The sequence below is a fragment of the Myxine glutinosa genome, chromosome 6 (genome assembly GCF_964187855.1).
Source record: "Myxine glutinosa chromosome 6, kmMyxGlut1.1, whole genome shotgun sequence".
In the NCBI taxonomy this organism is placed as follows: Eukaryota; Metazoa; Chordata; class Myxini; order Myxiniformes; family Myxinidae; genus Myxine; species Myxine glutinosa.
Window position 1 is genome coordinate 91,383,079 of NC_136266.1, and position 25,010 is coordinate 91,408,088.

Below are 25,010 nucleotides of genomic sequence, written 5' to 3' on the forward strand. Positions count from 1 at the left end.
CTTAATGCTACACCGCACAATGACATTCTAGAATCTAGACGATTGTCTGCTTCCAACTTTGTGGCAACAGTTTGGGGAAAGCCCTTTCCTGTTTCAGCATGACAATGGCCCCGTGCACAAAGCGAAGTCCATACAGAAATGGTTTGTTGAGATCAGTGTGGAAGAACTTGACTGGACTGCACAGAGCCCTAACCTCAACCCCATCAAACACCTTTGGGATGAATTGGAACACCGACTGCGAGCTAGGCCTAATCGCCCAACATCAGTGCCCGACCTCTCTAATGCTCTTGTGGATGAATGGAAGCAAATCCCCGCACGCAGCAATGTTCCAACATCTGCTGGAAAGTCTTCCCAGAAGAGTGGAGGCTGTTATAGCAGCAAAGGGGGCGGGGGAGGGGGGACCAACTCCATATTAATGCCCATGCTTTCGGAATGAGATGTTCGATGTCCGGGTGTCCACATACTTTTGGTCATGCAGTGTATCTGTCTTTCTTTGCGAGCAAAAGGGAAATTATATTACTTAACGATTTATTTTCAAATCAGACAGGATTAATTTCCTGAAAACATATCGCAGAAACCATGGCAAAATTAAGTGTGATGCACAAGTAAAGTTTCTGGTGTATCCAAGTATCCTATATATCCAAGGTATCCTTGGTGTATCCAAGTATGTCACCAAGTATCCTGGTGTTGGTTTAGCAGTTAGGGTGCAGGCTTGGGATCCTAGGATCCTGGGTTCGAATCCCGGTCGATCGCTAAATTAACGCCAGGGGGGTTGACTCAGCCTGTCATCCTTCCGAGGTCGGCAAATTGAGTACCAGCTTGCTGGGATGAATGATCCCGGTGTGTACCCCGGTTTAGAATAGGTACACCGTATCCCTGCGCATCGTAAGAGGCGACTAAGGGTTGGCGTCAGGAAGGGCATCCGGCCATAAAAACATTGCCTCAAACAGGGAACCATGATTGTCATGGGGCCCGCAAGGCTAACCCCTGCTCTAGCAGGGAAATGGCCTTAAAACGATCATTCATTCATTTTTTTGCACAAGTAAAGGTTCACCCTGATGAGTGCCTATTTTAAGTGTGTGTGTCGAAGAAACACACAGGTGTCACCCACCAAGTTGTGTCATAATCCATTGACAACGTTTTGAAATATCATGCCCATGCACTCAATGGTGAAGAATTACTTCAAAAAAAATATTTTTTCTCGTATTCGGATCTGGATCATCACCAGAATAGAATCAATTCATCCTTGTCACACCCAAATTTTCCACTAGGCTTTGTCCGAATCCAGCCATAACTTTTTGATATATCCTGCTCAAAGGCAGACAAACAGACAGATTGATAGGGGTGAAAACATAACCTCTGTCCACATCAGTTGGCTGACGTAATAACAGATCAGAATTTTCGATTTCGCAATTAACAATCAACGAGGATTTGAGATGGCACAGAACATTGGTGAGGAGTTCGTTCAAAGATAAAGGAATTATATAATTACTAGGACGTGCCCGTACGTGGCGTACCCGTAACCGTACCGTACCCGTACCCGTGACGTGCCCGTAATGAATATGTACAAAATATAAATATGTATGTACTACAATCGATCGTACCTTACAACAATCAACACAGATTGCAACGTCAAATAAATGAATACGCTCTCAAATGTGCCGTCCAAGGCAGTGTCTGCTCGCCACGTTCAGCATCAGTTCAGCGTCACTATGACTATCCGTAAGTCCGGAAGTGACGTCCTCATTTGACTGTCCGGAAGGTCGCATATCGCAGGAAAGCGAAAGAATCGCAAATTAGTTTTAATTAGTTTTAAAACATCGTTTAACGCCAACATAGCGCCAACATAGTTTGCCGACGGGAAATAAATGAATACGCTCTCAAATGTGCCATCCGAGGCAGAGTCTGTTCGCCACGTTCGGCACACGTGATAGCTCGCTGCTCTCTGATTGGTTGAATCGTTTTTTGGACATAGCTCGGTAACTACTTCTGCGATTAATTTAAAACCTTGAAAAGGCACATCCTCGGGTCCCCAGCAATATACCTGGCAAGTTTCAAGTATATCGGACCCGTGGTTGTCGAGAAACAGCGGTCACAGACAAACAAACACACACACAGACACACACACACACACACACAGACACACACACACACACACACAGAGATTGCTGGAATTATAGATAGATGTTCTACAAGTACCATTTTTGGTATTTTCAAATAATGCAGATGGGGGCTTGAGAAGGGGAAATGGGTTGGCATGGTAGGTTTGAGGGGAAAATACTGTAGTTTCTATATGACAAGCTTGAAGTGGGATGATTATGGTCATTAAGTTATTCTTGTTCATTCAAGTGCACAGCTTGCCCCTCGAATTTATCCTACATTTTTGATTTACCTGCCTGAAACCCCAACCGCCTACTATTTATTAGTTTTCACAGGCCTCTGCACTCAACAAGAATAATTCATCATTTTCATCACTGTGGCATTTTTGATTTCATGGTGCATGCTTCCCAGTTCCTCACCTATCGCAAGAGCTTTCTCCAGCCTATAGGAATCGATGCGGCTAAACGGTAGCCATGGTGGTTGTGAGTTTTCCAACGATTCAAAAAACCAGTGGAACTCAAGAGGAGGCATGGGAATAGTGGAGGCAATAGATGATGAGGGAGCTGAAGAAGAGGTTGGGATGGAGGAAGAGGTTGGGATGGAGGAAGAGGTTGGGATGGAGGAAGAGGTTGGGATGGAGGAAATGTTTGGGACGGAGGAAGAGGTTGGGATGAAGGAAGTGGTTGAGATGAAGGAAGTGGTTGGGATGGAGGAAGTGGTTGGAATTGAAGAAGCGGTTGGTATGAAGGAAGCAATTGGGGCAGTGGAAGTGGTTGGGGTGGAGGAAGCAGTTGGGATAGGTGCAGCAGCAGGCGTGCATATTGAATGTGTAGAAAGAATCGACATTTCAGTAAGATTTTCGACATTGGCTTGCAAATGGAAAGGAGCTGTGAGAGCTTGTGCTTGAGAGGGAAAGGGAGGGGGTAGGGGAGCGGAATACTGAGCAGGAGCTGGTTTCTGAGGTTGGGTGAAGCATGGAGGCCGATTCTGGATTGAAAGCATCTGTTAGGAAGAAAAGAAGAGCAACAAATTACTTTGAAGGGGAATCAAACTGAAATTTCATGAACCAAGAATGACGAGATGCACAAGGATATACAACAAGGAACTTGGATGCAGGCGTAGGCAATTCAACCCATCAAGCCGACGCTACATCTACATCGTATCAAATAAATTCAAACTAACAGTTCCTCAACTTAGATTTACTCAGAGAAGGGGTGTGATGGGTGGAGGAGTGAGGATGAAAACAGTGGGGCAAGCACAGACATAATCAGGGTATTTTATACACAAACAAAATATTGTCGTGTTCACCATCGGGATTAACACCCCTACGTGACGGATTACCAATCGAGATTGAACTCCGAGGCGTACCCAAACAATGGCGGTGTTATCTCTTCAGCACGCGCGAGGGTTGAGGGTGACGAGGCTTACCTGCACGGATTTCACTTGGGCGTCCTTGAACCCACGCCTCCAATTAAACAAGACAGAAGAGAAATTAAAATTCAACAAGTAATCTTACTTGGGCGTCCTTGAACATTCACCAAATGTCTGTCTGTCCGTTCCCAGGTACCACAAAAACGGCTGAACCGATCGCAACAAAATTTTGGGTGGGTAATCCTGGAACCCCATGGAGTAAAATAGGCTATGTTGTTTTCCCAATTTTCCAATTTCCAAATTTTCCAGTTTTTCCCAACACTATGGAATAATATTTACCAATATGAACAGTGATGTGGCTTTTATTGAAATTCTACAAATACTGTTTAGATTTTGATGATTTGCGTGTGATATGACTTAACGGATGTTTATATAAATTGTTTAAAATATAAAAAGCCTTCAATTTCTGATATTTTGCCTTTTCATTTGGGCCTCCCAATTGAAGCCCCATCCGTAGGGCGGGTACCGTTGCCAGTAGGTTTAATAAAAACAGGTCAGGAGACGACGATGGTTCACGAGCGAGCGGTATTCAATGACAAAGGACAGACTATAACCGAAACAGGCCTGGACAGGCCAGGCCCGGAAATATCAAAACGAAGGTTACTGACCTTGAAATGAGTTAGAAAATAATGTATAATCAGTTATGAGGTTAGTTAGCTACACAATACCGAAAATTCGGTTCGATTCCGACAACTTTGAAACTTTGACCTTTGTGACCTTCAAAGGTCAAAGATTCTGAAATTTGTTGGAAAACTTGTATTTCATGATGTATGTGATAATATAAGATCATGTACGACATTTCACCCTATCAGGAAGTGAGCAATGTAATAAAACCATCAAAAATCAACTTTTCTAAATTTTGTGACCTTGTGACATTGACCTTGGGGTGAAAATGAAAAATCGAGCTCCGTGGGGCTAGACACATGACATTGGCCTAACCAAATACCGAAACTCCTGTCAGATTCCACCAACTCCCTCGGAGAAGATGTAGCTTGAACTTGATTACCCCCTAAAAAGACATCTTTTTCGGGCGTCGCTCCGCCCACAATGGGCGCAATACGCCCACACTAGGCAGGACACAACTAGATCATGATATCAACCTCCCACCCAAGTTTCATCAAGATCGCATGATATTGTTGCGAATATGGAATTTGGCCTCCATATCCGCTTGTAAATATTCCCCTATTTCCTCAATACTCCCCAACTATCCCCAATCCCCCATTCCCTAGTCCCATTGCCTGTAAATAACACTCTGTAGAACCGACCTTCCCCTTTTTCCCCCATTAAATGTCGTGCCCAGGTCCACCGCATCTCACGTAGACAACTTTCGGACATCTTGCTAGTTATTCTTAGTCTATGTCAGTTAAGGACTCGTTTCCATTAATTCTGACTCTTCGTTGCACCAGAATGTGATTATATGGCACCAGTAGTGAGTTTAGGACCTTCCCATGCCTACTCCCATCTTCTTCCCCAAACAACAACAACAACAACAACTACAACAACAACTACAACAACGGCGCGCGCGGGGAGTGTGCGTCCTCCCTCCGGCTCGGTTAGCCGCCATTATCCATGCGCTCCACGGGGTTACCACGAAGGGGCTGGCTGTCAGCTCCTCGTCAAGGGCGGAGCCTGGTAAACCCCCCGCACCCAATAAGAAGGGCGGACCGATTCCATCTGGGCGGAGCTAACGAGCCGAGGGCGTGTCACTCCCCGCCGGATATACGCGGCCACGTACCGGACGTGACGGGAGATGCGCCCCCAGCTTGGAGAGAGAAGTTGCCACGTCCGAGCGCTGAATACCTCCCCGCATCTCTGGACCGGACCGGGTCGATTTTGCCCCTGAGCCAAGGTGCACCTTGAGCCATCGAAGACCCGTTTTCCTTGCCATCAATCCCCGTGTGAGTCAGCCTTGTCCCGTTTATCTGTCGTCTGTTGGGGTTAATATAAGTGTGTCTAAGTGCCTGTCTTTCTATGATGTCCCTCTTGTAGTTGTAATCTAACCTTCCGCCTTAATATAATCTCCTCCGGAGGTCTTGAGAACCGTATCCCTGGTGTCGTGTCATTTTAATCCCAGCCGTGTGTCTTTTCCTTCATTGACCTAGCGTAGCGCGACTAGTCAACGTTCGAGCATAATCGGGTAAACTGTGCAGACGTGGTCATACCAAACCGCTCGGTAAACTAACATCCACCACCGCGTCTGTAACAATTGGTGTCGAGGAGTGGAATTCGAACCCGGGACTAAATTTATTAGGCCCAAATTTGTAGTAGAATCGATTCGGAGCGCGTTTCCCGCGCGAAATTATAACGGCGAAATTTGAATTTGTTTTACGAAAATAAAAACCCGAATTTTGAAAGTCGCGCTATGGCAGACCAAGACAACTGGGGTCCGGTAGAGGAGAGTGAGGCAGGGTCGGTCCAGGACCAAATTGAGGGACGCGAGGAGAGCGAAGCAGTGAGGGTAGCAGGTTCGCAAAATAGCGCCGTCACGCACGAAGTAGCGGGCGCGCAAAATGGCGCCTCGCAGATGGCCACGGCGTCCACGCCCGCGACCGTGGCAGCGCCCCTGGTGGATTTGAACCTTTTTTTAATACAAATGAAGGCCCTTATGGCCCAGAATAGCGAACGGTTAGAACAAAACATGGGGTCCAATAGCGAGAAATTGAGGGAGGACATGGGGGCCCAGATCGGAGGGTTAGGGAGTAGAATAGAGGGATTAGGAAACAAATTTGAGGGACTAGACAACAAATTTGAGGGATTAGACAATAGATTAGGGGAAATACAGGAGGGGTTAATGGGGGTAGAAAACAGAATGGCCGCTCAAGAGAATCAAATGGAAGGGATGCAAAAGGGGTTAGAGGGGGTAGAAAATAGAATGGCTGCCCAGGAGAATCAGATAGAGGGAGTGAAAAATGGGTTAGAGGGGTTAGAAAACAGTATGGAAGGCAAATTGAGGGACATGAGGGACCAAGCGGAAAGGGAAGTTAACCAAATGGGGCAGCAGATAGAGGGGGTCAGAATGGGGGTAGAAACCAAACTGGATGCTCACAGGGAGGAAATGGAGCAGATGAGGGTGGCATCTGGGCAGGAGATGCAAGTGATGGGAGAGGAGATCAGAAGAGGAGTGAGTGAGGAGGTCGGAGGAGTGCGCGAGGAGGTGAGGCACTGTAAGGAGCGCATGGAGAAGGAGGTGAGAAAGGGGACTGTAAAATTGCAAGGTGGTATAGAGGAGTTGACGCTGGGAGTAGAACAACTGACAGTGGGACAAAAGGAGTTGGGGGACCAGGTAAAGAAGAACACAGCGGTAATAGAGGGTTTAAAATCGACACAGAAGGAGATGAAAAAGGACGTAGGGGTAATTAAAAAAGAGTGTCAGACGGTACATGAGGACCTGACGAGGAAAATGGACAAGGTGGTAGAGGTGATGGAGGTTAAAGAGCGGGAGGTGCGGGAGCACATAGAAAAAAATTAAGTGGAGTTAGAGGAAGAACTTAAAGGGGCGCACGAAGAGATGAAGGAGGTGAAGCAGAAATTAGAAGAAGTGGAAGAAGGGGTGAGCGAAATTAAGAAGCGACGGAGAGAGGATAAGAAAGAGATAAAGGAGGAAGTAAAAGAATTGGTCCAAAGTCTGCGTTCGGATCGTGATGATGTGCTCATTAACCGGATGAGGGATTCGCAGGTGATGGAGGAGAAGCGAAGAGAAAGAGGACCCGGTGTAAGTGGTGACCAATATGGTCGTGCGTATGATGCGCCAGGTGATTTAATAAGCTTGGGGGTCGAGATAGACCCGGATGTTCGTGAGAGGCCACGAGTGAGGTGTATGGCTGGTCCGGAGGGTATGGAACGAGAGGTGCGAGGTGTGGGTGAGCAAGGTTGTGGTGGTATAGAATGGGTAGCGGGTTGCGGAGGGGTGACCCGTGCATCGACACCAACAGGGGTAGTTGTTGGAGGGACCGGGGAGGCACGAGAGCCCCTTGGGGGTAATGTACTGTGGGGGCCCGGCCGGTTCGGCCCCGCGCTGACCCCGCAAGGGTCGACGCACGGGGTCCGGCAGGCGGGCAACGACTCGCATGCGAGGTGGTCCCACAAGGTCCCACTCGCGCCGTATGACGGCAAGAGTGATCTACGCGCGTACCTGGCGCAGTTCGACTGTGTGTGTAAGGGCAACGGTTGGGGTGAGGACGAAGGTGGAGTACACCTGGTGGCCGCATTGCGCGGCGCGGCGGCGGAGGTACTGACGGCATTACCAGCGGGTGCTCTCACCCTGCCAGCCCTCCGCGACGCGCTAATTAATCGATTCGGCATAGAACAGCAGAGCGAGCTTGTTAAAGCTCAGCTCGCGCTGCGAAAGCGCAAGCCCCAGGAAGCCATCGGGGAACTTGCCCACGACATTCGCCGCGCAGTGGGGATCGCACATGCTAGCATGGCAGCGGATTCCCGGGAAAGCCTGGCGCTGGACCATTTTATCCAGGCCCTCCCGGACATTGAGCTCCGGCAACAGCTCGCCATGTGGCGCCCGCAGACTCTGAGCCAGGCGGCTGACGCTGCGGCCCGTTGGGAAGCAGCGAGGCCCCTGGCCCGGGGGGGCGAGCGTCTCGCAATGGCGGTCCGCCAGGTGGGACCCCCGATGGAGGGCGGACCCCTTAGGGGGCCCGCCCACGACGTGGGTCCTGACCTGGCGGGCATGGTCCGGAGGCTGGTGGACCAGCGCCTGGCGGGACCTGGACCATGGCAGGCGACCCGGAGGTGGCCCGCGGTGGACCACGAGCGGGTAATCCAATTCGGACCTACAGGGGGGGAAATTTGGAATTCCGGAGGCAAGCACCTTATCAGGTGAGGTGCTATACCTGCAACCGTCTGGGTCACCTGGCGCGGCACTGTCGAGCCGCGCGCCGGGATGATCCCCGGCGGTTGAGGTCCTCAACTCCGCCCAGGGGGGAGCGGGTTAGCCGACCCCAGACACCCCCCCGCCAGACCCCGGGAAACTAGAAGGTGTCGGGCACGTAGGGCGGTGTTCGGCAGAAGAGGATGGAGGAGAGCCCTCATTGACGCGACAGGTCATTTATTGTGGCCAAATTGGAACCGGTAGCCTGACAATTCGATGCAAAATTGCCGGCGTGGGGGTAGACGCCGTAGTGGACACAGGAGCTAGCGCCACGATCATCAGCCCTGTGGTCCTTGATTCGAGCGCAGGTGGCTGGGATAAGATCCAGCACCTGCAAAATTATAGTTTGCAGCTTGCTACCGGGGTAACGGCCCCGATCATAGGGCGTGGTTCTGTGACCCTCAAGTTAGGGTCGGTAAGGAGGGAGATAGATGTTTGGGTGGCGGAGGTGTGCGACCCATGTTTAATAGGGTTGGACCTGTTGACTGCCAGCGGCTGTAAAATCGATTTGTGCCGGGGGATCCTGCAGGTGGGAGTAGAAGAGCTGCCGTTAGGGGGAGTGAGCACGGCCGAGAGAGCGGAGCTGGAGGCTTCCGAGGCCGTGACCATCCCCCCAAGGGCCGAGGCGATAGTGCCGGCCCGGTGGGCAGCTCGCCCAACGTGGCAGGAGTCCTGCGGCCTGGTCGAACCGGTGGCAGCGCAGTCCATACCGGGTTTAATCGTGGGCCGCACCCTTGTAAAAACGGACGGACCGGTAGTGGCCATCCGAGTAATAAATATAAGTACAGAACCACGCACTATAGTAAGGGGCACGAGGGTAGCTGGCTGCACCCCAGTTGAGGAAGTCGCGACAGTGAGGGGCGAGAACGTCCAGCCGAGCCGACCCCGGGGGGAGCCTTCAATAACAAGTAGGAATTGGCCCGATCCCATTTGCGAGATGGTAAATCGTAGTAGCGTAGAGTTGGGAGGTACCCAGAGGGAGGCCTTACACAAACTGGTTGGGTCCCATTTGGACCTCTTCTCCCTGTCCACCGAGGATATTGGACGTACGGGCCTGGTGAAACATCAGATCCACACCGGTGAGGCCCGGCCTATTCGTCAGGCCGCCCGACGGCTCCCTTGGAGCAAGAGGGCGGAAGCTGACGAGCAGGTTGAAAAAATGCTCGACGCAGGCGTGATCGAGCCCTCGGGAAGTCCTTGGATGTCACCTGTTGTGCTGGTCAAAAAGAAGGATGGGACCACGCGGTTCTGCGTGGACTATCGCCAGCTAAACAACGTGACACTCAAGGACTCATATCCCCTGCCAAGGATTGATGACACCCTCGATGCCGTTGCGGGCTCAAATTGGTTCACAACTTTGGACCTCAAGAGTGGGTATTGGCAGGTGGAGATGGATAGGGCAGGGAAGGAGAAAACGGCATTTTCCACAGGTAAGGGACTGTATCAGTTTACTGTGATGCCGTTTGGTTTGTGTAACGCCCCCGCCACCTTTGAAAGATTGATGGAGCATGTACTGGGCGGCATGCCATGGCAATCATGCCTGGTGTACCTGGATGACGTCCTGGTACATGCCCAAACGTTCCCCCAGGCAGTAGCTAATTTGGACCAGGTGTTCGGGTGCCTCAGACAGGCAGGGTTGAAGCTGAACCCGAGTAAGTGCACTTTGTTTGCAAGAGAGGTGGCCTATCTAGGTCACGTGATTGGCCGCGAGGGGGTAAAAACGGACCCAGACAAAATTAAAGCGGTAGAGGAGTGGCCCGCACCACGTACCATCAAAGAGGTGCGGGGATTTTTGGGACTCTGCTCCTACTACCGGCGCTTTGTGGCGAAATTTGCGGAGTTGGCCCGTCCCCTCCACCGGCTTACGGAGAAGGGGACGCGATTTAATTGGACACGGGAGTGCCACGAGGCCTTCCAAAAATTGAAGGGGTGTCTAACATCCGCACCCCTTCTAGCTTACCCCACTAGCGACGGGGCATTTACCCTGGACACGGATGCGAGCCAGGAAGGATTGGGCGCAGTTTTGTCTCAGACACAGGAGGGCGTGGAGAGAGTGATTGGTTATTATAGTCGGGCCTTAAGTAGGCCCGAGAGAAATTATTGCGTCACTCGCAAAGAGTTATTGGCTATGCTGGCTGCCATGAACCATTTCCACCCGTACTTGTACAGGCGGAAATTTTTGGTTAGAACTGACCATTCCTCCTTGCAATGGCTCCTTCGGTTCAAGGAACCGGAGGGCCAAATTGCAAGGTGGTTGGAAAAGTTGCAGCAGTACGATTTTGATGTGGCCCATAGGGCCGGGAAGGCCCATGGTAATGCGGACGCACTCTCTCGGCGTCCTTGTCTGGGGGAAAACTGCAAATTTTGTGCGAGACACGAGAGGGAACAATTGGGCGATTCGGACCCGACCCTCGTTGTCCGGGCAACCCGGGTGAGAGGGCCAATTTTGCCACTAACCGCAGATGAGGAATTCGGAACTTTGGCATGGAGCACGGCCCAGCAGGAGGATCCTGTCCTGGGGCCAGTGTTCAATTGGGTCAAATTGGGGCACAGACCAAAGGGGGAAGAGGTCACCCCCCTCGGAGCACAAACAAAGGCATATTGGGCTCAGTGGCAGACCCTGGAATTGAAAGGCAACATCTTGTATCGCAAGTGGGTGGAGGTTCCCTCTGATAGAACTTCCTGGCTGGTGATAGTCCCTGACAAATTCAAGAACGTCATATTGCAACAGGTGCATGGTACCCGCTCCGGCGGCCATTTGGGCAGGACAAAGACAATATCTCGGGTCCGCCGGAGGTTCTATTGGGTGAATATGGGGCGCGACATACAGGACTGGTGTCGGAGATGCGACGCCTGTTCTGCCAAAAAGGGACCAGCACGGAGGATGAGGGCCCCCCTTCAATTACATCAGGTGGGGGCCCCCCTTGAGCGGGTGGCTATGGATATTCTAGGGCCGCTGCCCCGCACCCGCCAAGGTAATAAGTATATCCTCGTTGTAATGGACTATTTCACCAAGTGGCCGGAGGCCTACGCCCTCCCCAACCAAGAAGCAGGGGTGGTAGCGCAGGCCTTCGTGGAAGGATTTGTGTGCCGGCATGGGATTCCACAGGAGTTGCACACCGACCAGGGACGAAATTTTGAGAGCAAATTGCTCAAAGATGTGTGCAGTCTCCTGTCAATTCGGAAAACCAGAACAACGCCTTTAAGACCTCAATCTGACGGGATGGTGGAAAGATTTAACCGAACTCTAATCCAACAACTGGCACTGTTCACCGCCACCCGTCAGGATGACTGGGACGAACATCTCCCTTATCTGCTTATGGCCTACCGAACCAGCCAGCACGGGGCCACCGCATGCAGTCCAGCGTTGCTTATGTATGGGCGGGAGTTACGGGCTCCCGCCGACTTGCTATGCGGTCCCGTGCCAGACACAGTGGTTAACCCGCCGAGGGAGGGGTACGCACGTCACCTAGAGGAAGGCATGGAGCTAGTCCATGCCTTCGCCCGCCGCCAACTCCATCTGGCGGGGGAAAAGATGAAGCGCAGGTACGACGACCGGAGCCAGGGGAGTCAATACGCTCCGGGGATGAAGATTTGGTTCTTTAATCCCCGGAGGCGGAAGGGAAGGTGCCCAAAACTCACCTCCCCCTGGCAAGGCCCAGGAGTCGTCCTGTCGCAAATCTGTGACGTGGTCATTAAGATCAAAATGGGGCCACGAGCCCTCCCTCGGATCGTCCACGCCGACCGGATAAGACCTTACACCGGCGAGCAGGCGCCCCCGTGGATTGCCTCGGCTTTAGATGCCGAGGCGGGACCCAGTACCTCTGAATAAGGGGGGCTTATTAGTGCCAGAGGACTGGGGAATTGAGGAGCGATAGGCCCGGTGGGTAAGGGTGGCATCCCTGCCACCCTTCCCATGATGGGGGCAAAGGAGCAATAGCTTATGGGGTGTAGGGCAGTGAAAACTAGCCCGGGTGGGTTAGGTTATATTGGTAGGGATCTAGAGAAGATGACATTAGGTAACGTTAAGTTTAGTTAGTGACTGATACCTGTAGTGGGGACGCAGGTAGATTAGTATGGATGATAATGACGAGGGAGCGCAATAGTTTAAAGGGACGACTGGGAAGCGCGAGTTTCAGAAGGGAGTAGTTAGCTGAGATGATGCCGTGTGTGTGAGGATGGAACAGGTGTGATTGCTTGTGAACAGATTGTGATCTTGACCCCATCCCCTCCAGCTTTGTCAAAGCCTCCCTCCCTGCTCTCTCTCCACTTATCATTGCAACAATAAACTCCTCCCTGTCTACAGGCATCGTCCCACCTTCCCTCAAAATTGCTGCTGTTACCCCCATTCTAAAAAAACCTGGTCTAAACCCTGACACCCTAAACAACTTCAGACCCATCTCCAACCTACCCTTTCTGTCAAAAGTTTTGGAACGCGCTGTAGCCACTCAACTCAAACATCATCTCTCTGCCAATAACTTGTATGAAACATTCCAATCCGGATTCCGCTCCAACCACAGTACTGAAACTGCTCTCCTCAAAATCACCAACGACCTTCTCCTCTCCTCTGACGCTGGCAACCTCAACATTCTCGTCCTCCTCGACCTCAGCGCTGCCTTTGACACCATCGATCACACTATCCTCCTCACCCGACTTGAATCCACCTTTAACGTCACCGGCACTGCCCTCTCTTGGATTAAATCATACCTCTCTGACAGATGCCAGTTCATCTCCATCAATAACTGCAAATCCCCCACTGCTCCCCTCCCCCAAGGTGTCCCCCAAGGTTCAGTTCTTGGCCCCCTCCTCTTCATCCTTTACCTGTCCCCGCTCGGTCACTTAATCCGCCGTCATGGTCTCCAATTCCACTGCTTCGCCGATGACATCCAGCTTTTCATCTCCACCAAGTCCGTCTCCACCGACACCCACTCTATCCTGACAAACTGCATCACTGAAATAAAATCCTGGCTTCAAATCAACTTCCTCAAGCTTAACTGTGATAAATCTGAAATAATCATCATTGGCCCAAAAACGCTCACAAAATCCACCCATAACTTTGCCCTCAACATCGACGGTATCCCAGTATCCACCTCCCCTCACATCCGGAATCTTGGCGTCATCTTTGACCAAACCCTTTCCTTCGACAAATACACTAAACAGATCACAAAGTCAGCCTTCTTTCACCTGAAAAACATTGCCCGTCTCCGCTCATCCCTCTCCTCCACGGCTGCAGAAACCCTCATCCACGCCTTCATCACCTCCCGTCTGGACTACTGCAATAGCCTCCTCTATGGTTCACCCTCAAAAATCACCAATAAACTCCAATACATTCAGAACTCCGCTGCCCGTCTACTCACTCATTCCCGGACCCGTGACCACATCACCCCCGTCCTTTACAAGCTTCACTGGCTCCCCATCCCCCAGAGAATCCAGTACAAAATCCTCCTCTTGACATACAAAGCCCTCCATAACCTGGCCCCATCCTACCTGGCTGACCTCCTCTCCAGACACACTCCCACCCGCAACCTCCGCTCTGCTGGTACCAACCTCCTGACCCCCTCCATCCGGACCAAATTCAGATCCTGGGGGGACAGGGCCTTCTCCATCGCTGCTCCCACCCTCTGGAACTCACTACCTCACACCATCAGAGACTCCTCCTCACTCACCACATTCAAAACATCACTAAAGACCCACCTGTTCAACGCTGCATTCAACATTCAACCCACAGCATTTAACCCCTGACTATCTCTTCTCCTTCTCCCTCCTTTTGCTTTAAATATTTCCCTATTGATTCTTGTCTTGTCTTTTTGATTCTTGTCTTATATATATGCCGTATATCGCTGCTGTTTGTTTTCTTGATTCTTGTCTTTTTGCAATTGTTGTTTTCATGTATTGTTATGCATTATGTTTTCCACTCTGTCAAAGCGCCTTTGGGCTTCTGGAAAAGCGCTATACAAAATAAATGAATTATTATTATTATTATTATTATTGCACAGGTGTGCAACTGGACAGGTGTGTGGAGCAGTGTGTGAGTAATGAGTGTTGTGGATCAGCGCGAATGCGCTTGGGGAGAGAAGGGTGCAGGTGGCACCAGGTGTGAGAGCACAGGTGTGCAAGTACAGGTGTGTGGAGAGAGTTGGAGTAAGTGGTACGGAGTGGTGTGCATGGTGCGAAGGTGTGGATGGGGAAGAGTGGACCCCTTTCACGAGTACCCGGGGCGGGTAGTGTAAGTGTTAGGTAGAGGGTACAGGTAAATTGTGGTAGGATATTGGCATCTGTGGTGCGGTTGCAGAATGGTGTTGTGAATGGGTGCATTAGTGTTGTGGAAATGGCTGGGCGTGTAGCCTGTTAGTGCGTGTAGTTGGTTGGGCACTCCACCCCTGTGAGGATGTCGGCCAGGTGAGGCCGCAGGTGGGCTCTGGGAGCCGGTAGTTGTGAGTGGGTGCCTGAGGATCCCGGGTGTGGATCGGGCAGCCCAGTGCCAGAGAGGGCACCGAGTGGGGAGAGCGCCAGAGGGCCTTCCCCAGGTAGTTAGGTTAGGGTGAGGAGCAGGTAAGCTCGGAGGCAACTGCAGTGGTGGAGGTGTGCAGGTGGGTAGACCCACTGGGAGAGGTACACGCCACAGCCAAGAAATTGTGCGAGGGCACCGGGAGATGAATCGGGGGAGTGAGACCCCAAATTGAAAAGCACCACAGTTGGCCAATGGGAATTGGTTTTTAGAACCCATAGTGTAAGAGGGCCAATGGTTTGGCCGGAGAAAGACCCCGGGTAGTGTAAAGTTGTTAAAGTCATTTAGGAAATAGTTAGGATTGATGAACCTGTCGCACCATACGCAGCCACTTACCTGTGGTGATGATGATGACTCCACACCTGTGTTTTCTTTGTTCTGTGTGCAGGAAATGAGAATTGCTGTGTGGATTGGTGAGACGCATCACGACGTGGATGAGACATTGGGGTGACTCCATCTCTCCCTCCCTAGGAGGGAATGATGATGAATTGGTGATGGCAAATTATGATGTTGAGTTGGAGATGGCAAATTTTGATGAGAGTTGAAAATGGCAAATTTGATTGGTTAGGAGGGAGAGAAGACGAATTTGGTTTATGGGAGGAACGGGGAAGACAGTAGGGATGTTTGTTGATTTGTAAAGTAGATGTTTATGGGTAGTGTTGTGTTTTGTGGATACAGTAAGGGGTAAGGGAGGGGCCATGTAGGTTACCTGGTGGGGGAGGGGGGCGTACGGTAGGAACGTACCTGTCTCACCTGGTTCCCATGTGCCCCCAGTGTGCATTACCTTGCATTGCGTGCACTTTTGCGCCCTTACCACCTTACTCACTTGTCTGCTTCTTTTGTCTCCCACCTCCGAGGATCTGGCTTTGGGGTAGAGAGAGAGGAGAGAGAGGTGCTGGCTCCGCAGTTGTGGGCCTGCACTTTCGCTGCTTGCTGCTTGGATCGATACACCATATGGACCGCAATGTTTGTGGCCACCCACAATGGACCGCAGTTCTTTTGCGGCCAAGCACCACCCATGGATGGACCTATGGGTCAACGTGGCACCTATGCCATACAAGGTGAACCACTAACAGTTGGCCCCCTGACGGCCACAATAAAGAAATGGACGCGGTTGGCGCCTTTCTTTATTTTTCTAAGGAAGTAAGAAGGCCAAGTGCACCACATGAAGGCAAGACCAGCGGCAGAACATCGGCCGGCTGCGACACCACACAATGATTTATAGACACTTTATTGGTGCACCGGATGGTGCTGACTGTACATGAGGGGGTGGTGCTTTTGATGCTTGGAAGGGGTGCTCTGCACATTATTAAAGGCCGTAGGCCACAGAGCACTCGTGGGTTGGTGTATCGATGCTGGCATGCGTGCTCTCTCTATGCATAACATCTGCATGTGTCCCTCCAAAAAAAACAGGTCCTGGATCGTAGTGTAAATAGCAGCGTAGTCTTGTAAATAATGCTCCCTACCGGCTGTATGTTTAGTTTGCGAATTCTTTCCGGATTCGGTTATCCTGTGGGTGTGTTTCTGAGAGGAGAAGGGTGCAACGTCGCAGGGGGACATATTTACTCATTTGTGAATATCTGTAAAACTGTCGCACTCAGGGTAGAGTTAATAGTAGAGGGAACTACATCTGAGTGCCACACTAAACTAGGTAAAAATTTATCGGGTCGGGACGCCCCGAGGGTAGAGAAGGGTGCAATGTTGCGAATATGGAATTTGGCCTCCATATCCGCTTGTAAATATTCCCCTATTTCCCCAATACTCCCCAACTATCCCCAATCCCCCATTCCCTAGTCCCATTGCCTGTAAATAACACTCTGTAGAACCGACCTTCCCCTTTTTCCCCCATTAAATGTCGTGCCCAGGTCCACCGCATCTCACGTAGACAACTTTCGGACATCTTGCTAGTTATTCTTAGTCTATGTCAGTTAAGGACTCGTTTCCATTAATTCTGACTCTTCGTTGCACCAGAATGTGATTATATGGCACCAGTAGTGAGTTTAGGACCTTCCCATGCCTCCTCCCATCTTCTTCCCCAAACAACAACAACAACAACAACAACAACTACAACAACAACTACAACAACGGCGCGCGCGGGGAGTGTGCGTCCTCCCTCCGGCTCGGTTAGCCGCCATTATCCATGCGCTCCACGGGGTTACCACGAAGGGGCTGGCTGTCAGCTCCTCGTCAAGGGCGGAGCCTGGTAAACCCCCCGCACCCAATAAGAAGGGCGGACCGATTCCATCTGGGCGGAGCTAACGAGCCGAGGGCGTGTCACTCCCCGCCGGATATACGCGGCCACGTACCGGACGTGACGGGAGATGCGCCCCCAGCTTGGAGAGAGAAGTTGCCACGTCCGAGCGCTGAATACCTCCCCGCATCTCTGGACCGGACCGGGTCGATTTTGCCCCTGAGCCAAGGTGCACCTTGAGCCATCGAAGACCCGTTTTCCTTGCCATCAATCCCCGTGTGAGTCAGCCTTGTCCCGTTTATCTGTCGTCTGTTGGGGTTAATATAAGTGTGTCTAAGTGCCTGTCTTTCTATGATGTCCCTCTTGTAGTTGTAATCTAACCTTCCGCCTTAATATAATCTCCTCCGGAGGTCTTGAGAACCGTATCCCTGGTGTCGTGTCATTTTAATCCCAGCCGTGTGTCTTTTCCTTCATTGACCTAGCGTAGCACGACTAGTCAACGTTCGAGCATAATCGGGTAAACTGTGCAGACGTGGTCATACCAAACCGCTCGGTAAACTAACATCCACCACCGCGTCTGTAACAATATTATCGGGTAGTTATGCTGCGGACAGACAGACAGACAGAGAGACACACAGACAGACACACACCCATGACGAATATAGTGGTCACTCTGTTTGATAACTCATGAACCAATAAATGTCAGGATAACAAGAAATGTGCGGTACAAAAATTCCTATATTGAGGATCCTGCACTCAGACACAATTACAACACAAGGGGAAAATAACGAAAGTAATAAAATGTGTGTGGTGCGGTTGCCTGCTACTCCGTCTGGCATCCGTGAGCGTCCGGGGTCGTCACAAGTCCCGCGTCCCTGTGCGGGAAAACACGTGTTGGCACCAAGTCCGTTCACCGCCAGCAGCCAATGTGAAGCGCTCAGGCCCTCGCTCCTTTCTCGTCCCATGCTCCACAAAGCACCGAGGTCTCTCCGGCGCACTCGGAATGGCACCCAACGGTCACAAAGCCAGCACCACCGGAATCAGAGAAAAGGATGCGTCCGCCCCTCCATGCAGCCAGGAACAGAGCGAGCGCAAATGCCACCGCCAAGAGAGAGACAATCTGCGACCGCTTGCGATGCCAGCCAGGAACCAAGAGCGAGCATGAACTGCAACCGCACGCGATGAATGTCTGAACCAGAAGAGAGAAAATGCGACTGCTCGCTACGAATGTCCGACCCAAGAGTGTAAAATGCGTCTGCCTCCCATGAACACCAGGAACTGAGAGAGCAAAATGGTGGTCCTCCCCCTTTTTATCTCTGGTGCTGAAACGTTCTCTGAAGACGTTTGCGTGCTCTCCAATCAGCGGGTGCCATCGCATCGCTCCATGGCCATGATCAATCACCACCTTTCGGGGTGGGGCCTCACGGCCCTTTTTGCCGGCCCTTGTGGTGACTCAGCTGATGGCGTCAGTGGTAGTTTTCGAATGTCTGAATCCGGTCAGCGATTACGTCATTTAATTTAGGTGCGGAATGCATGGCTGGCGTTGCATGTGTCATAAGGAACAAAGGGAAAACCACAGAGGCAATTTACATACAGGGAATTACCCTTATACCCTAACTAATTAGCAAAGCTCCACCCCTCGCCATGGAGACAAATATACGACCTTACCGGACATACGGGCTGAATTAGTTACAGGAAAGTGTTCTTACACAACATTCGGAACATGGTAATCTATACACTTCTACCTGGACTAAGGTATTTCATGAGCTACCCCCATAAATGTAATATTACAAAAATATATATTATTATTTATAACTGGAATTTTTTTTTTTTTGGTAATTGGGGTTTGTTGTGGGATGAACATGGTTGTAAGGTGGGGAATGAATAAACACAGACAGCACATTCATCTTTTGACGAGACCCTCTCACAGGCATCGCAATTATGACAAATCACCTATCCATATCCCCTGCTACCGATCATTCTTGCCAATGTCCATGCACCCTCTATCCCCAATGCTTCTCGGTACATATCTAATTCTAATTTTAAATTATCTATTGTTTCTGCTGCCATTACCTATCCAGGGAGACCATTCCATGCATTAACTACTCTCCAAGTGAAAGACCCTTACCTGATTACTATCCTAACTCTCCTCGTCTTTACTCTAAGGCTATGTATGGCCCCTGGTTCTATCACTGTCTACTGTGCCGAAAACTCTTCCGCACATATTTTGTCTATACCCTCCATTATCATAAACATCTCGATCAGATCCTCTCATGACTGTCTCCTTTCTAATGCATAAAGCCCCGTCTCCTTCAGCCGCTCCTCATAGCCGAGTCTAGCTCGGCCCAGAATCAATCTAGCAGCTCTACGTTGTACTCTCTCTATGTTAGCTATGTCCTTTCTGAGCTGCGGTGACCAAAACTGCACACATTCTAGAATAAATTCCCATACAATGTTAAAACCACTTCTTTTAATTATGTTTCCTCTGCATGAAATGCAGAGGAATACCTTTTCTTTTTCCTGGAGTTTTTCTTATTATTATTCCACCACATTTTTTACCTCCGAAAACTTTAAAATTAACGTTCTCAGCAACCGTTGGTCCGACTGACACGAAATGTTCACCAAGTGATCGGCCAGACATGTATAATTTTTGACGGCTAATTATGACGTCATAGGTCACGTGATATAGGCGCCATCTTGGAAAACACCTTCAACTTTTCCCCTCTATATCTCTGAAACGGTTCAATGGAAAAAAAATAGAGTCATGGCTCATTCTAAAGAACTCTGCAATGGGACCAAAAAACATGGTTATTTAGGATATTAAAAGTGCTAACGTTACGAAGCTATAATTCGACAAAAACATCCCTTGGTGCCACGAATATGATTTTTTTTTACATGACCTTAGTGAAAAAAATTCAGAATGCAAAAAATTTCAACGTCATACATCACATTGTTCGGCCGCCATATTGTTTTTCGTGAAAAACACTAAAACCCCTTCTTCTCCGCAATGGCTGAAAAGATCGAGCCCAAACTTTGCATGCAAAATCGCATACCCAAGACAAACAAAAAGTTCTTGCATGACGATGTCGTATGTCACATCGTTTAGGAGTTATGATGTTTTTAAGCATAAATTTTAAATCCTATCTCCTCCCGAATTTATGAAGATATCGAGTGCAAACTTTACACAAACGTTCCCCATGTGGGGAAGTTAAAACGTTGCTTGGGAAGTTTTGATAAGTCACATGGTTTGGCCGCAATCAATAATTGAACGGAAATCTTAAAAAGATTATATCTCTTGAACTACTGCATTGACCAATGCATTGAAATTTTAATGTAATGTAGCTCTTATCAAGGGGAATAAGTGTTTAAAATTTCAACGATTGGTTGTACGGTCTGGAAGCTAGAAGTTGTTATTGTTGAAAGAAGAAGAAATGCAACACTTTTTTTTTTCTCAGGCCATGTAACTGATTGGTTTCCTGCATCGCAGCTTCACATACCCTTGGTGATTTCGAGAGATAAGAACACGAGGAGAAGAATAAGGTAAGTTGGAAGTTTGTGGGATTTGTAGTTTTCAAGTTATCGTCGAATAAAGAAATCGCGCTTTTGCTGAGGGCCGTGCCTCAATTTTCACTTGGCGCGATTCGTGCAGGCAGCCCGTATGGGCTCATTTCAAGTCGGAATTAAATTTGGCTTTCGGATTTGGTAGTCGCTAAGGTAGTTGAATACTAGACCACCACAAATCTGGTGCAAATCGGATAAAATTTGACCGAGTTACTTCAGGTCACGAGGGAGAATTATATAATGCTGTACACTTGGCGCGATTCATGCAGGCTCATTTCAAGTCGGCATTAAATTCGGCTTTTGGATTTGGTAGTCGTTAAGTTAGTGGAATACTCGACCACCGCAAACCCGACGAAAATCAGATAAAATATGGTCGAGTTATCTCACATCGAGAGTGGGGAATAAATTAATTAACACACTGTAAATGACGTGCAGGCTGCACACGAAGCGACCTCATGGGCTCATTTCAACCTCAAATTAAATTATTGGGTAAAATGCCAGGCCCATAGAAAAGGCCCCTTCATATAAGGGTGTGTGCCATGTGGCAAAGTATAGAAAAGAAAGGACATTCCATAGCTTGTAGAAAATGCCAAACAATACAAAATAAGGGGCATTCAAAAAATCTCGTGGGCAGGCTGGACTACCCTTGCGTTCTGAGGAGGAACCAAGTAATGCTCCAGAAAAGTTCATGTAAAGTGGCGCCAATTCGATTCATACAGCTGCATGAAGAAGTAAATGTATTTTATATGCCAGATCGAGGCTAATCCAACTGAAGGTAATCTCAGTTACTTTGACAAAGCTCGGAACAAGTGTGTGTCTATACTCAGGAGAGCCAGGAAACAATATCTCTCTACTCTCAAACCTGTCTCCTTCCTCCAAATCCTGGTGGCGTCTGGTCAAATTTGTTTCTGCTGTTTGTTCCCCTTCCATCCCCTCCCCTACCTCAAACAGCTACACAGATGACACCGCACGTGAAAAAGCCGAATGCCTCAACTCTTTGTTTGCCTCAAAATCTTGTGTCCCGAACCCATCTCTCTCTGTACCCACCTTTCCCAGTCGAACCCAGCTGCTCCTGGGCTCTGTGTCCTTCTCTCCTGACAAGGTGGAGAAGTTTTTCTCCAACCTCGACTCTGATTCGGCAACTGGACAAGACGGCATCAGCCCACGGGTCCTAAAATCCTGCTCTGCCACTCTTTTGCTCAAGGTCATCTGACATCAGCTTGGAAATCAGCCAACATTACCTCTTCACACAAAAAGGTGCAAAAATAGATCCTTGCAACTACAGACCATTCAGCCTGATCCCAATAATCAGCAAGGTCATGGAATCAATCATCGCATCTGACATCAAATCCTTCCTCTTCTCCAATTGCTTGATCTCGGATCATCAATTTGGATTCAGACCAGGTCATTCAACTCTGAACATGCTGCTTCTGCTGTCTCAACAATGGATGTAGGTCCTCAATGCCAAACAGGAAATCAGAGCTGTCTCCCTTGACATATCACGTGCCTTCGATACGGTCTGGCACCCAGCTCTGCTCACCAAACTCTCCTCCTATGGTATCCATGGAAATCTCCATGCATGGCTTGCGGACTTCCTCTCTGGTCGTAGTCAACGTGTGGCCCTGAATGGATTTCTCTCATCTCCCCTTCCTGTTCAGGCTGGAGTTCCCCAAGGCAGTGTTCTGGGCCCTGTGCTTTTTCTGGTCTTCATCAATGATCTCTCTGACTCTCTTGAAAATCCTCTCTATCTCTTTGCTGATGACTCCACTCTCTGCCGCTCCATTCCTCTTCCCTCAGATCGGCAGTCTGCAGCCTCCTCACTCTCTGAAGACCTGGACAAAATCACAGACTGGTCAAACAAGTGGAACATGTCTTTCAATCCTGACAAATCTCACACTCTTACTATGTCTCTCCGAAAAGATCGACTGGACAACCCTCCCATCTACTTTCTCAACAATCTTCTCCAAGAAGTTCTGTCGCTCAAGCTTTTGGGTCTCACTATCTGCCATGATCTTTCTTGAGAAAACCACATTTCCAAGCTGGACTCCAAAGCCAGTCGCCGACTGGGCATCCTCCGTCGTGCGAAGTCCTTCCTAGGCACACCTGAGCTCCTCACCACATACAACGCTTTCATCCGCAACTCAATGGAATACTGTTCTCCCCTATGGGCCGGTGCTCCTGCCTCACACCTAGCTCGGCTTCACGCTGTTGAAACCAAAGCTTTCAGAATCATTGGAATCTCCCGCGATGAAGCTATCTCCGAGGGCCTTTCATTCACTCACCGCAGGCAGGTAGGTGGTCTTTCTGTCTTCTACCTACTCCTCTCCGGCCTTGTTCCCCCAGCTCTCTCTGTGCTTTGTCCCCCAAATATTCCTACAGGTCGCACACGATCTGCCAGCAACCCTCTGATGGTTAAACTGCCGAAATCTCGGCTCTCTGCTCACCTTCACTCTTTCATTCCTCTCTTCTCCCGCCTCTGGAACAAACTCCCACACTCCCTTCAATCCCACTCCTCCCTCCAGGTCTTTAAAACAGCTGTTCACCACCATCTCTTATCTTCCCCCATCCAAAACCTTGATCTTTTCTACCCCCGCTAATTCACCCCAGATCCACCTTGTTTGAAATTCCAACTTCTTTCCTGGAAGTCCTGGCAGTGTCCATATGTTTTATACCTCTCCCACCCCCCCCCCCCCCTTCCCATGCCTCCCCTCCCCCAAAGCCCTCTCCCTCCCACAGATCTCTCGATGCCCCTGCTCTCAAATGTTGTGTTTGTGTCCTTCCCCCTGTCTCCCCATCTTGTCTACCGCTCCCCATGTTATATGTTTTATGTGTCGGTTTGTCTTTCTGTGTGATTAATGTTAGCTCTTTCACGAGCCTCGATCTTGTATAAAAAGAAAAAAAAAGAAAAAAAGAAAAGTACTCACCCCTGAGGTACCCCATTACTTACATCCTCCCAGTACTCTGTTTCCTATCACCAAGCCTGTTTCCTATCACCAAGCCAGTTACCAATCCAGTTAGTTACCTGACCAGCCATTCCACAAGCCCTCACCTTGGCTAACAACCTCCTATGTGGTACCTTATCAAATGCCTTCTTAAAGTCAAGATATACGACATCCATTGCACTTCTCTCACACACTCAATCAGAAACTACTTCATAGAACTCCAATAAATATGTTCAACATGATCTCTCTTTGGTAAATCCATGCTGGATCCGGTAGATCCGGTAATCCATGCTTTGGTAAATCCATCTTTGGTAAATCTACCTTTAATTAACTAGATATATCTAAAGGGTTCCCCATCCGATCCCCAATTATCGTCTCCAACATCTTTCCCACAACTGAGATTTGCACCAGTTTTTTTCACTTTGATCCATATATGAAAAATAAAATTGTACAATTAACCAGTAAATAGCATTCCAGAATAGTTTAAAGGAGACTGTAAAGTCATGCGTTTGTGTGCGTTGGTGAGAGACTGGAAGTGGGAAGTGGATGGTGGGTGGATTGGATGGAGGGGGGAGTGAGTGGTTGGGTGTTGATTGTAACTGAAAAGCATATGACATTTCATATCCAGTGACGACCCCCTGCCATTCCCCACCCCTCCAAAGTTAAGAAGAGCCACCCTCCATATACATTTCGGGGAAATTTACTGCAGCTGTATTCTAGTGTTGGCTTAGCGGTTAGGGTGCCGGCTTGGGATCCTAGGATCCTGGGTTCGAATCCCGATCGATCGCTGAATTAACACCAGGGGGGTTGACTCAGCCTGTCATCCTTCCGAGGTCGGCAAATTGAGTACCAGCTTGCTGGGATGAATGATCCCGGTGTGTACCCCGATTTAGAATAGGTACACCGTATCCCTGCGCATCGTAAGAGCTTGACCAAGGGTTGGCATCAGGAAGGGCATCCGGTCATAAAAACATTGCCTCAAACAGGGAATCATGATTGTCATGGGGCCCGCAAGGCTAACCCCCACTCTAGCGGGGAAAATGGCCTTAAAACGATCATTCATTTGTATTAGTGGTGATTTTTAATATTAAGATGTCAAGTTGTTGTTGTTATTTCAGGTGCAGCCTGTGGCTGCTGGTTGCATTGTATCTGGAAGCACGACTGGGCTGCTGATGCAGTGCCCGTTTCTAGTAAGCTGGTACTCTTTTGCCGACCTCGGAAGAATGACAGGCTGAGTCAACCCACCCGGTGTTATGTTAACGACATGACAGAGACTCAAACTCAAGACCCTAAGATCCTAAGCCAACCTTAACCGTTAAGCCACAACAAGGCATATAAGATGTCACATGAAAAATGTGACAATGATCAGGTATAATCTTCTCAGTTGCGACTGGT

The 25,010-nt window shown here is 49.5% G+C and overlaps 1 protein-coding gene across 4 annotated transcripts in view; it reads right to left on the reverse strand.

Moving 5' to 3' along the window:
• The window catches only part of LOC137430082 (triacylglycerol hydrolase DDHD2), a 60,245-nt gene that overhangs the window by 30,382 nt on the left and 4,853 nt on the right, over positions 1 to 25,010 (reverse strand). For all 4 annotated transcript variants that reach the window (XM_068120614.2, XM_068120617.2, XM_068120616.2 and 1 more), the window contains exon 3: positions 2,520 to 3,102. In XM_068120614.2, the coding sequence (XP_067976715.2) occupies positions 2,520 to 3,102 (583 nt within the window). The remainder of the gene's footprint in view (positions 1 to 2,519; positions 3,103 to 25,010) is intronic.